The sequence below is a fragment of the Cornus florida genome, unplaced genomic scaffold, assembly GCF_030987335.1.
Source record: "Cornus florida cultivar Cherokee Brave unplaced genomic scaffold, ASM3098733v1 CherokeeBrave_3.0.0_Hap2_Chr09, whole genome shotgun sequence".
Taxonomy (NCBI): Eukaryota; Viridiplantae; Streptophyta; class Magnoliopsida; order Cornales; family Cornaceae; genus Cornus; species Cornus florida.
This window is the reverse complement of record NW_026775579.1, coordinates 74,319,740-74,333,851: the sequence shown is the minus strand read 5'-3', so window position 1 is coordinate 74,333,851 and position 14,112 is coordinate 74,319,740. Positions and strand designations below refer to the sequence as shown.

The 14,112-nt window shown below is 33.8% G+C and overlaps 2 protein-coding genes across 3 annotated transcripts; both read right to left on the bottom strand.

Moving 5' to 3' along the window:
- Positions 1-293: 293 nt before the first annotated feature.
- On the bottom strand, positions 294-7,876 carry LOC132274427 (chaperone protein dnaJ 10-like). Of its 2 annotated transcripts, none has more exons than XM_059775702.1 (10): positions 7,731-7,876; positions 4,924-4,983; positions 4,547-4,629; positions 3,474-3,627; positions 2,939-3,068; positions 1,959-2,117; positions 1,698-1,876; positions 1,465-1,545; positions 903-1,046; positions 294-590 (listed from the first exon to the last, which is right to left on the bottom strand). In XM_059775702.1, exons 1-10 carry the CDS (start codon positions 7,773-7,775, stop codon positions 510-512), a joined length of 1,116 nt encoding a protein of 371 aa, XP_059631685.1. In that variant the 5' UTR covers positions 7,776-7,876; the 3' UTR covers positions 294-509. The 2 variants fall into 2 exon arrangements, with proteins under 2 accessions (XP_059631685.1, XP_059631684.1); XM_059775701.1 differs by lacking the exon at positions 7,731-7,876 and adding an exon at positions 6,564-6,833 and having other exon boundaries at positions 295-590.
- Positions 7,877-10,052: 2,176 nt separating this feature from the next.
- Positions 10,053-11,069, bottom strand: LOC132272873 (uncharacterized). Its single transcript, XM_059773951.1, has one exon. It carries the CDS (start codon positions 11,067-11,069, stop codon positions 10,053-10,055), a length of 1,017 nt encoding a protein of 338 aa, XP_059629934.1.
- Between the last annotated feature and the right edge of the window lie 3,043 nt (positions 11,070-14,112).

The following is a 14,112-nucleotide window of genomic DNA, read 5'->3' as shown; positions in this document are numbered from 1 at the left end:
TTTCTTGTACTATTTGAGCTGACAGTGAAGGTTGGTAACAAAGTTATTGTAAATCGTGTTGTGTCTCTTGTGCCCTAACTTAACTCTTGTATGCATTTATTGAACTAAGATTTGGCATGACCAGGTGCCATTGCAGCAGTGAAAAATTGGTGAACATTTTGATCCTTGTGACAACCGGTGATCATAGGGCATTACTCAGTCGCCCAGTTGGTAGAGCGCCAACTCCCCGAACGGGTGTGCCAGTGTTCTAGTCCCCCCCTCGTTTTCCAGGAAAAAGACAACCGGAGATAATGGAATCTATGTCGTCAATTCATCTATGCAGACTAACCAGTCATTATGTCATGAAATATAGATGCTGGTAACACCAGGTCATTCCAGAAACACACAAATTCACAGTTTTTGCCTTCTTTTTCTCTCATATCAGGTTTTTATTTCAATAAGATGCTTTTGTGCATCAAAATCTCAAAAGAGACCAAATGAAAACAATTCTGAATGCAGGTTTTGTGCTTTTATTTGCTTTTGTACACAATCTCTTCATCATCCACATCAAATGCTGGATTACAGAGGCACCTGAAGAGCCTACCAATGCCCTGCCACAGGAGAAAAGTAACAGAAACTTGTCATCATCAATTCTATGCCTAAAACAAGAAAACAATAAATTTTGATGGGAATACTGTGAAATTCAAATAAACACTTACGAATATGAGAAACAGCAGGAAGTGACTTGCGTGAAATTTTTGATGGGAATAAATTTTTTACTTACCAAAACATTAAAAATAAAATCAAAATGGAAATGCCTGACTTTGTGTTTATGTGAGTTGTGTGTAGGCACTTGTATTATAAGGTAAAAATGGAAGCGCTTGCAGCTAATACATTAATGTTAAGAGAAGCATTGAACATGCCTGTGTGATTAGAGGAGTACGATAATTAAGTGTTCTTGGTGAATCTTCTTCATCACTGCTATCAGAACTGCTCTCATCTTCATGTATGTCGGATGAAATATTTTTGTTTGATGACGTTCCACCACTTCGTATATACTTTTCTCTCTATAACAAGAGAACAATGTCAGATCACTAGGTATAAAAAGAGTTCTCATTTTTTTGAGTTAAATCACAGATTTTGAACCACTGCTGTGTTGATTTTTTTCTTAAAACTGATGTTTTCTTGGACTCCTAATTCATTTATCCAGAAAATGAAACAAAGCAAATACTATAAACTAATCTACAATATATGAAACTAGTTTGTACTCCATGATCAATTTGTATATATAAAAAAAAAGAGTGGCACAAGAGTGAACAATTTGTAAGCATATATCAAGTACAATGGACTACAGTAAACACCTAATATGTGCCACATTTTCATATATAACCATAGGTTCAGATGTATAAAATTTTGGTTATAGCATGACTAGGAAAAAAAAAAGAAAGCACATGACACATCAAAAGTTTACGATTTATTTTGCACCTGAAATATTTTTCCTAGAATTTTTAGAGCAACGGCGCGTGCTTTAAGTTCTTCCTTCTTAACACTAATCTCGTGAAGTACCTGTAAACAAATAAAGATATTAAACTTACTCTGCATCATATTGAATAGATTTTTCTACCGTTTTTTCTACAGTTGATAGAAAGCAAATCCTTAGCCTAGAATGAAAAAGCAGCAAATTGTAGAAGTGATGGAAACTAAAAGCCTAAACTCACCATTTGGCACACATGTAAAAGAGTGACTTCAATATCCACTACATTCAATTTCCATAATGAGTTCATCAGTGTGTCCTTGTTTAATCTTAAATGGGATTCAAAATCATTTTCTGTGCCACTGCCATCCATTTTAAACTGTCGACGTGTATCTTCTTGAAGTTGAAGCAACTGGAAAGCACCTGCAGTTATTTCTCAATAAATTAGGTAACGAAAAGCACAAAATATGAAGATGGCCAATGTTTTCTTCAAAGTGCAGTATACCTTTAGCTGCAGTAATCTGTGACTTCCAGAAATGACCCTTATTGCGAAACCATTCTGCCAAAAATGGCACCCCAAGATAAATTGCTTTCTTTCCAAGCTCTTGTGCTGCCTGTCTTGCATATATGTAGCCAATAGTGTGTAACATATTGACGCCAAAAGCTGTAATTGCAACGGGTTAGAAAATTTCTTTAGCAGCATCAATTCAAGCACTGAAGTATATTCTTTCTATCACTAGTACTCTGTCTGCAGATTTAGTGAATGTATCCAAATTCAAATACAGAACTACAGATATATGTTAGTCAATATATCTTTCGTAGTACAAAAGAAAACATTAGAAGTTCATCATATGAAAGCAAGAAAGCCTTAAACAGATCATAGAGATATGGTTAGACAAATGCTTGCTTCAAGCCACAACTAGGACAAAGACAGTTTTAAACTTTTGAAGCCAATAGCCTTTTTATATAAGAAGTTACGGGAAACTTTTGAGAATACCACCTTGTATGGTATATCTTATAAAAGAATAGATAATAAAAAAAAAATTAGGCAATAAATAAGAAATTCAGCAAAAAGTTGGGCAAGCAAAATTGAATAATCCCTACCAAAATTTAGAAATTCAGAAAGACTTGAGAATAAATTAAGAATAAATTTGGCAATTTTTATCATAAAATTGTCAATAGCTATCCAGCTGCTTTATTTTTTTGTACTCGCTCCAATTAAAAATGCAACCTTTCTATAGTCTGGTCAAAGCATAACTTCACAAATGAGGGTCAATTCTCACACTAAGCATGTCATTTGTATAAACGCAGAAAGGAACTGATAAATTGTATCCTTGAATGATAGTCAATGCATTTGAGGGCATTCAGTTCTTGCACGATTTCAAATGATAAAGAGCTAGAATATTATTATCGTCAACTGTTACTAGAATGGTTTACTTAACGAAGAAAAAGAAGCAATAATAGGTGGTGGCCTGCTCAGTTAACCTGCATGGGATAGCCGTTCTGCTTCATATTTTGCATGATGCAAGAACCCTTCTCTGTCACCTTGAACATATTGGTGGAGAAAATCTTTCAGTGTCCTAGCAAGCTTTTCTTCTCTTTCTTTCTGGACAGCCTTTCTTATGCAATTTTATAGAAATTAATGGGAAAGGTTAGATAAAATGAAATAAATGGAACTACACATGACATGATAAAACTAATATATTTTAAGAAAAAAACTTAGAATTTCATCTACATTGTCATGACAAGGTTCATCCAAGAACTGTTGAACCTCATCTTGATTTGGTGGTAAGCCATTCCCATTTAATGGATGGATGTGCCAGGTGACGATTTAACTCATCAATTCCTTTCTGGGTGGTAGTAGTGCAACCACCAAAGTTGTGGAAAAATTAAATAATTAGTACATAAAGAACCAATTTGAATATGCATATTGACTCTCTTTGACGCGCTACTATCAAGGAAGACTATAAACCGATTGCTACTTAAAGAGTGAATGTTTAAACATGATGAAAATACTTGCCTTTAACCTATCATGTAGTTTTTCGGGGTTGTCACTCTCACCAGCTACTTCACAGGAAGCCATTGCTGCCACAGCTAGATGTCCTATGTAGTCTTCAAAAAGTTCACTTCCGAAAAGAAGAGCGAAGACAGCAGTGGGGTCAAGCATTGTTTCCCTTAAAGATCAAGATGCTAGATATTAGGAGAACAAGTAGACATTGTCCAGGAAAGAATACCAGGAATGGAATTGAAGTCAGCTCGAAGATGATCATATAAAATTAAATTCAAGAAAAACTAGGGAAGCCAAAGAAACAATGAGTCTAAAGATTCTGTGCAAATATATTTAATTCTTTCATAATAAGCTGGTATATGCATCTATTAATGATGTGAATTAGAGTTTTCTTCTGGTATGTGTGCACTGCAGTGGACATAAAGGATGAATCATACATCAGTCCTATTATATGCTATCATCGTCTCTCTTGACCAGAATATTCTTGGTTCACCATAACTTGATAACTATAAGAATGTTTCAAGTACATTCAGCCATTATTTGTATATATGTATTTGCATTAATTTACATAAAATATAAAACTCAGAAAAACTGCAGAATATATAATCAAACATTTAATTTATTTATTAAAGGATTATAAGGTTCATGTCATCATCTATAGATTTGTTCAAACTACAAATTTATAACTAAAAGTCCAGTCTATTCAAAAGATAAGAGTTTCCCAGTGCAATTAATCTAGGAAGACATATATAATAGAATTTTTCTCTTAACTGAGAACTCTATTGCATAGCATATAGAGGCATAACATGTTTAGAAATGTGGGTGTTGCTTCATTCTCCTTCTTCCTTCCACATTTGTGGCCTTGAGCCGCACATTCTAAGAAAATAACTCATGCAGTAAGCAAACAACAGGACAGGAAACTTCATCCACAAACATTAGCTAAATTACTATAGGTCATGAGCTAGGAGTGAAAACATAAATTTTATGCATGAACCGTATTACTCGTTATGATGTCGTACAAGTGATTCAAATTGAGACAGGCTCAAACATATATAATTATGTAAGCAAATGCTAAAAATCCTTACCTCGATATGCAGTACTTTCCATTTTTATCATACACTTCTCGTTGCACTGGATCACTCAAAACCTGATAAGCTTCACCTAGTACCTGCATCCGTATGTAATTACCTAATCTGAAAGCAGAATGCTATATATAAAATGGAACTGTTCAGATCAATTTGACAATCAAGACACCCTTTTTTTTCACCCTTTACACTCTAGCACAAGAGACCAAAAATAGAGACACAAAAAAAAAGTACCGTTGTGTTTGTGATCTCTAGTTTGGCAAAAATAACACTTAATTTAGAAGTCTGTGGGGGAGTTGAATAATTGTTTAAGCAAAAAAAAAAAAAAAAAAAAAAAAGAAAGGGAAAAATTGAATAAGAAGCAATATTAGAATTGCCTGAAATTTTTCTGCAGCCTGATGGTCAGTTGGATTTTTATCAGGATGAACTTGCCTTGCCTGCATCATGTAACAAAATATTTTCAGAATAGTCTGAAAAATCGCTTAAAATGGAACTTCAAGAGTATGTAATGGTAGCTGATGACCATTAATCCCAATACTGGTAAAAAATTGCAAGTTTTTATAGGATTTAAGAACTTAAATCCTAATTCAAATTCAAAGAATTGAATTACTTAGATATAAAATTTGCATATGAGAAGGTAGCTGATATGATGATCAATAAGGATCTAGCTCCAACATCGCAACATATTCAAACTCAATTCAAAACTGATATTCTATCAGCTCTTTTCTCCTTCAATGGTAAAAGGATATCAAAAGTTACAAAACAAAATTTATAACTATCTATTTACAACATAATATGTTATAAAATTGCAAAACAAACAGGTGGTGAACCATGACGAAATTAGGTTAAGAGGTGACATGTGATGGTCATTGAGAATTTGTGTAAATGCATGGACCAATCAGAAAATATATGGAGTTGAAGACAGTTTTACCAAATAGGCACAGTTACATGACAAAATGACCAGGAAGGCAAGTAAAAGCCTTATATCTGATACATGAGCAATCAAATTACTCTCAAGAACTGCTAGCAACTGCATAAGGGCACAGATAAAAGGGCTCAAAGGTCAAAAAGAGGATCATCCGGTCATCACAAACTCTCGTCAAAAATTTTCCTCCGGCTCATAAATTCTTTCAATGTCAATATTTCAAGCATTTGTTGTGCTTCTTCATTGCTAAAAGAAGTCCTCTTAATCGAGAAAGCAAATAACCCCACAACCAATTACCAGAAACTGTTAAAGGAAATGTGTTTTATCCTCCCAGCAGCACCTGGGATAAAGTTTTGGCCAACTACTCCGAACTCTATTAAAATTTTAAACCCACAAAAAACCATCATAATTTATTGAAACCACCTGTAAAAACTAAAAAACAAATGTATGCCATTATATACCCAGCTCAAATATATTAAAATTTGAACAAACACAATTTGAATCAATCACTTGGAGATCAAACCTTCAAACTATCCACCCTCATTTAATAATGACAGAATACCCTAATCCTATTTTGGTCCAATCAAAATCCCCAGCTCATCTGATTCATCAGCCATTGGAAAACAACACAGTCTACTATGTTATCAGACTAATCGAGCTTGAAACTCCGAATAAACATAGATTATTATGTCAAATTTGTCTCTTAAAAAAAAATTTGTTCCAAAACTTACCAAATTGAAATGTTAGATATTTATCCTAATCATGGCATAAATGTTCTTAACATATTTAATATAAAAATTTAACTTCTCTCAAAAATCTCCATACTACCCATCAATCAAGGTTCTGGAGTGCTAAATTGGGTTCCCAACATAACCACCTGCCCTCAAATTACCATATCACACACACACACACATATCAAAAGACAAGAATCAATGAATACATGGCATCATAAACATTTTATTAGGATGAAAAAACAGAAATCCTAACACCATTTGTGGATTGATTCTAGTGCGTCTGTATATATTACCATCAAATAAACATATAAAACAACAAATTAAAATATATTGAAAATCTGAAGATAAAATCTAAAACCTTGAGATAATAAGCCTTGCGAATCTCCTCCTCGGAAGCAGAAGGAGTAACGCCAAGAACATCATAGTACTCTGTTTCTTTCACCATTTTTCTGGCAGAGAAACCCTGAATTCTTTAATGGGTATACAAATGGAGGGAGAGAAAGTGTAGAGAAAAGAAAAAGAAGAGAGAGAAAAAGATGGGGGTGTGGAGAGACACTTGTGGGCATGTTGAGAGCACACCCACGAGACTCACTTAACTTTTCCAGTTATCAACTGCTAATAAACAAATAAAAGCTTTCTCGCGGGAGAAAAACAGTATTTTAACTGTCACTTTTGGGGTGTCCTTCACTTTTTTTTTTATGATTTGCTTTTTGGGGGTTGTCTGTGGGCTGAGGTTTTGGGCTCTTTGGAGAATGGGCCTTATGTTTGGTCTGTTACTTTGATTGGTTTGATTGGGAGTCCAACTATTATTGTCGAACAGCTTACTGTTTGGTTAACTTTAGTCTTAAAATAAATAAATAAATAAAACTCTAGTACCTCTAGTACCTTTATACTTTTAAATTTGAAGGACTCAGAAATGATAATTTTTTCTCAAATACCACATATGACCTTTGATATCTCTCTCATATTTAATGTATTTGTTATTACTGTGATGTTCATGTTTTTGCTCCATAGAATTGGTGAAAAGTTTCCATAAGTTAATAAGTGCTTCTAAATTGAAATATGTTAGATATCTAATCCTAACCATCGTTTAAATGCTCTTAAAATATTTAATATATAAAATTAAATTCTCTCAAAAACCACCATACTACCCATTTATCAAGAATCAATACAGTACACATCAAATGACAAGAATAAATGAATTAATGGCATCGTATTGGTATGTGATAAAAGCAATCCTAACACCATTTGTGAGTTGGTTTTAGTGCGTGTGTTATATATATATATATATATATATATGAATGAAGGTAGATAAGGAAGAATATATTGTAATTTTTTAAGGTTGTGTTCGGTTGTATATAATTGAAATTTATGAATTGAAATTGGTGAAATTAGATAAAAGTAATTCAGAAAATTGAAACAAAATTTTCTTTAATTCTGTTAATTCTAATTTCAAGACTTCAATTCCATACAACTAAACAAACCTTAAATAAAATCTAAAACCTTGGGATAATATAAGCCTTACGAATCTCTTTCTCGGAAGCAGAATGACCAATGCCCAGAACATCATGATAGTACTCTGTTACTTTCACCATTAATTCTTAGCCTGAATTCTTTAATGCGTCGACAAATGCAGAGAGAGAATAGAGAAAAGAAGAAGAAGAGAGGGAAAAAGATAGGTGGGTGTGGTCCGGAGAGAGACTTGTGGTCATGTTGAGGGCACACGGATGACACTCACACTTGCCTCATCAACTGCTAATAAACAAATTAATGCCTCATCAAAGCTTTTTCGCAGGGCCTCATCAACTGCTAATAAACAAATTAATGCCTCATCAAAGCTTTTTCGCAGGAGAAAAACAGTATTTAAACGGTTACTTTTGTGGTGTGGTGTCCTTCACTTTTTTTTTATTGGGCTTTAGGAGTTGTCTGTGGGCTAGGTTTTTGGGTTGGTGTCGGCTGTTTGGAGAGTGGTGGTCATATTGGAATTTGGATTGGTTTCTTTGATGGGTTTCCATGTGCTGCTTGTTTGGTTATAAAGCGAAAAATTATTTTTCAGCCCAATTCGGCCTAGACCAATAGAAACTTGGGCTCTCAAGCAGCACGACTAGTTGTAATATTGGTAAACTCTAATACCTAGTAATGATAGGAAATCCGATCATTCGGACAGATTTTACATGAGTGGAGACTAATGTCATCCTAACTTTAGAGATGATATCATGACTCTGTTAGCCTCACTTACATAACTCTAGAGATGACATTAAAATGATCTCAACCTCACTTACATAATCTTAGAAATGACAGGATGATAGAGGACGACTTTCGGATTCTAAATTGGCCCTGCTTGGATTGACACTCTCAAAACAGTTTTCTATTTTTAGAGTGTCAAAAACTCAAAAAACTCATTTTTTGCACTGCTTGGTATTGTTTTTGAAAAAAAGTTTTTAGAAAACTGAGTTAAGAGAGTATGGGTTTTTTTGAGAACAACTCAAAGTCGTTTTTTTGGAAGTTTTCAGTATATATGCATTTATAAAGAGAGACATATGAACTAAATTATATATAGAGAAATAATTCATGATCAACTCTGTTTAGTATATTATTTATATGTTTCAACTTATGATATAGCTAAGTGTTGGAGAGCTTCGTCTAGTATTTTTGAAAGTAGAGATTGGTGGTGGTTTGCTTCTTAGAGACCACAATGAAAACTTTGTTGCTGCACCTACCTTTTTCTATTCCAATTTACTTGATCCTCAAGTTCTAGAAAGACATTGCTGATTCTTCAAAGTTCGAATTCCACTTGGGTTCAGATAGAAATGAAGCTGGAATCTCAATTGGGTTCAGGTGGAAATGGATGCTAAATCTGGCTCAAATTGTGAATCATAAGCAGCTTTGCCCATTGCAGGTTTAGTCGGAGGACATTATTGATTGTTTGGAACTTGTGATTCCTTTGCTGTTCAATTTATCTCTGGGAAAAGAATGGTTGATATAACACATTAATTAAGTTTTCTTTACAATTTAGAGCTAATGTGTGTTTTACTAATTCCTTTCCTCCTATTATTATGAGAGTTGTATAACTTGATTGTTTTTAATATTTATCTTTATTTGTTGAATAAAATCTTTCTTTGACGGATGATCTAAATCAGTGCAATTAATATTTATCTTTATTTGTTGAATAAAATCTTTCTTTGATGTATGATCTAAATCAGTGCAAGTAGCAGTTTTTTAATTTAATTTTTTCCTTCTTTAAGTTCAAAAAATTATTTTTAAACAACCAAACAATTTTATGAGTTTTTATTCTCTGAAAACTGTTTTGAAATTTTTCTAATTAAGCAAATTTTCAAACTCAGAAAATTAAATATTATTTTTTATTTTCATTCTCTGAAAATTATCCTTCATAACTATTCTCGGAATTTCAATCCAAGCAGCGCCATATTACTATCCATACGTCATAATGGAGCTCAAGTATGTGATGGTCCTAATCGAGGTCAAGTACATTATTACATGGTTGTGCGTGTATGTGAAATGGTGGCCAAACGTTTTTCTAGTAGAAAAGTCATATTGATCGAGTCGCAATGTTGGAACTTGCATCCAAAGTTTATTTGGGTGTGGGCCGCCTCAAAATATAATTGTCGAGTTTGACTGGACTTCATCCTACAATCTAGATGAATTGGAAGGAGAAGAACAAATATGAAGAGGGCCATATCTAATTCTTTGAAAATGTTTATAATAAATCATGTAAAATAAAGTACAAATGTAATTAAAACATCACAACTCTGATCATATAAAGATCAATTAAAAATGAACTATTACAAACATTTTAACCAAACATATATATATATAAGCCGATCGATCAAACTTGAAATTGTCCTAACTGAACATCCGTCTCCTTCAAAGGAACATAGTCTCCAAGATAAACATCCAAGTGGTCTGAGAGGATTGTCTTATCGATATTTTCATGATGGTATGACTTACACACAAAGTAGATGATAGTTTGGATGATCAACCCAAAAAGAGACAACATGGATTGCAATGACAAACACAATATCCCAAATCCAACCTTATACACCAAACTTAGTGACCCTCCATGGACAACAAACTTTTCAAAAACTTTATATATAGCAAAGGAAGAGATATTCAACATCAAAAGGACAACTATAACCACCCACATCTTTCCTTTTATCAGGTTTTTGCTCTTGACCATGGCCTTGAATCCATAGGACTCTTCTAATACCGACACCGCGTTAGCCAAATGCCAAACAACGGTCATATATAAAAACCCTACACCATAAATGATCATTATGATGTAGGAAATCACCACAAGGGTATTAATATGTCTAATACCAATTGTGTATGCCCATAAGAATGTCCATATGATTAGGATTATTAGAAAAACTAGGGTAAAAGCAAAGAAAGCCAAGAACGTGGACAAGAAAGTGAGCATGAGTCTCTTCCAAACCTTTGGGACAACACTCATGACCTTCTTGAAGGTCACTTCGCGAGCCGTGTAAATGCATGCAATGGTGTAAACCACAGCAGAAGTGGAGAGGAGGGAGAAGATGAAGAGTGAGATGGTATAAGCAAGTTGGAATAGCCAATAGGTGGTCTGCTCGGATGATATGAGATCGGAGAGCTTGTTGTACCTCTGCGTGCCGGCTTGTGCGTCTATTAATTCGACTTCGTTGTGTATGATCCTAGATGTGAGTAATTCGGAGACTTTGATGTGAGCTAGGAAGATGAAGGAGAGTGGGAGGATCAAAGCTAGAGTGATTTTGGTGAAGATCTTCCTCCATGAGATGATGATCTTGTACGCTTCTGTGTAGATGCCAAAGGGGCCTAGGAATTGCATTTCTTCTTGTTCTCTGTCCATTTTTTCTTCAATGGATGATTACTGATGGGGAGGTGAAGAAGGGAAGATCAGTTAAATATGAAGATGGAGGAACTTGGAGGATGGTTTCTCGGAAGGAGCATAGGAGATGGGGTTGGACTTGTATTTATCAAATTGCCCTTCGTTTTTAGGTAAACTACTAAAGTCAATGTCTCCATAAAAATAAAATAAAAAATAAAAAAATTCTTTGTTTTAATATTGTGCAAGAAAGAAAAATAGGTAATTCTCATGCTCATTAATTTGAAAGCTATAATTCATTCTCCTTCCTTCTTTTTCTTTCTATTTTTTCTCCTTTTATTGTTCCCTAGATATGGTTACATTATTTATGGAGTATTTCAAATTCTTCACTAGACAATACTAGGGTGATATATAAATTAACAACATGAGGATTCTCATAACAAATAAAACTCCTCAGCACGCTTTCCTCTTCATATATATATATATATACATTTTTTAAGCTTAAGAGGATTTTTCAATAAGTTATTATTCGATTTTTTTGAAAGATGTATTATTTAAACTTTATCTTGCACTTTACTTGAATTTTATAATAATTAAAATGACGAAATTACTTTTTAAAAATAGTGTAAGAAGAGTGCCTCTGAAATAAATGTGAAGTGTGAGTTTGTATTTTAAGTATCCATGGACAGGAAAATGGCATAGTGGTAGATTGGTCTGAACATGGATGGTTTAATTGGAAGAGGACTAATCAAAGAAAAGTTTACTCGGTCTTCCCGCAGATTATCAAGACTAGACTGACGTCTTCCAAACGGGCTTTTGAGTCAACACGCGCACCGGAAGAATTTACAGAGTGGGATCCACATGGGTCCCATTTTCATGAACGAAAATGATATTTCTACAAAAATTAATGGTAAGACTAAATCTGAAATATCAAAAATTAAAGGTTGTAAAGTCTTCGGTATGAGCAAGGTCATTTAATCGATTACTTTATATATTACTAAACCACATATCTTCTTTATATATGACTTTCATTTAATTATACTTTACTTGAATTTTTTAAATAAATTAATAAGATAAGAAAATTATCCTTCAAAGGTGGAGTAAGAGTTTTTATTTATTTATTTATTTATTTTATGAAGTACAATTATGGATTTAAAAGACAATTATGTCATTAAAAAAAAAAAAAATACCTAGTTAAGAGTCAACGTGGTCTTCAACGAAAAATATGACGGTACAAGAGGAACAATTACAAATTCTTAGACGACACAAGACAAAATCACCAAATTACATTCTAAAAAGGCTCGCTAGTTGAACTATTGATTACCTGTTACATGCTTGAAATGTAAACCTAAATGAAGAACCGTGAGGTGAAAGTGAATGAACACAAAGCAATGTAAACCTTGGATTTATATAAAGCATAGTCACACAGTAATGTAAAGTGAATAGAGGGCACACAGCCGGATCGATGCATGAAAAGCAGTTTATAGTGGTGCAAGACCTTGGTGTCCTCATAAATGAGTTCTCTCTCTCTCTCTCTCTCTCTCTCTCTTTATATATATATATATATATATATATATATATATATATATAGTGTTTGAGATTCGAGGTCTTCGGTTGGATGTGTGTCACGTGGACAATCAAGATGGTTTCATTATTGATGAGGATAAAAATAATTAGCAACTCAAAGTCAAAATAAGATAAGGGTGAAGGATTTATCCTCTCCAAAATCTCTATGGAATTATAAAAAATATTTGGTTACCATATGTAACGACAGTTACCATTCCTGTAAAAAAAAAACGATATAATCTTCGATCAGGGAGAATCTCGCTCTACCATCAATGCTTCTATAAAAGAAATGATCAGTCAACCTAAAAAGGTACGCCATAAATTTTATATGTAATCCTTATCGGATATTATATCGTCAAGTACTAACTTGACTGTCGGAGTATACCCGGCCGGCACCACGCCGGTCATCACTTTTTGCAGGAATCGCCACCGACTCCGGAGCGTGTAGATTTTTGGCATCAACAGTTGGCGCCGTTTGCATCAACAGTTGGCGCCGTCTGTGGGAAACGTGTGTTAGTCCCGTAAAGAAATTATGATCCAAAAATTCCTTATATTTCCCCCAAAGAAGTTACGATAAAAAATTTCTTAATATTTTTAGTGATATTTGTATTTATTGGCTAACTCTGACGTTCTGTTCATTATTGGTCTAAAAAAATAAATCCATTCTCAAAAGGCTCAAGTACAATGCCGACAGGTCTCTATCACCATCGCCATCTAAAACCAATTATCTGGAGGCAGAGGAAGCTCTATTTCAAGGGCTTGAAGCATTGAATAAGTCACCATTGTTTTAGACAATGCATTGGGCTACCCTCCTAACATGGGCAGCAGGCTTTCACGTCAAGTCAACTAGTCCGTACCTCGAAAGAATTCATTCTATTTATCACACAAAAAGAAGTCAGTGAGCCCGCTCTTGTTCACAAGACAACAGCACAAGCATATCAATATAAGTGAATAATAGAGGATGAGGCTTATATGATCCATTGCTTTTCATCTTCTTGTTGACAACTGGGACCCGCCCTTGATTTCTTCTTAGTAGCTCCTACTCACATTATTATGGTTGCATAATACTTACTGAATTCCTGAAGAAGCAGTGGACGAAATCTCTTTCCAATTGATGGTATCGGTAGTTGCAGACAAGCAATCCAATCAAAGAGAGTACCCCATCTCTCCCGGTCGACATCAATAGTAGCAGTTTTTTCATTTGATGTTTTCCTTTTCAGACACAACGTGGTGATGGGTCTCTAATCAGATAAGTTTTCCAACTTAATTTTTACAATTAAATCTTTATTAAAAATTATATATATATATATATATATATATATATCAATATTATATGTGTATATATATTTTCACACATGATGCAATCATGATACATAAATCTTTATGATTCTGTTAGATTTTTTGGTCTGCACTATCATCCAAAAAAAAAAATCATAGATTTAACGTTGGTATCCAAAAAATCATAGATGGGATTTTTATTAATTTCTTAATTAATCCATCA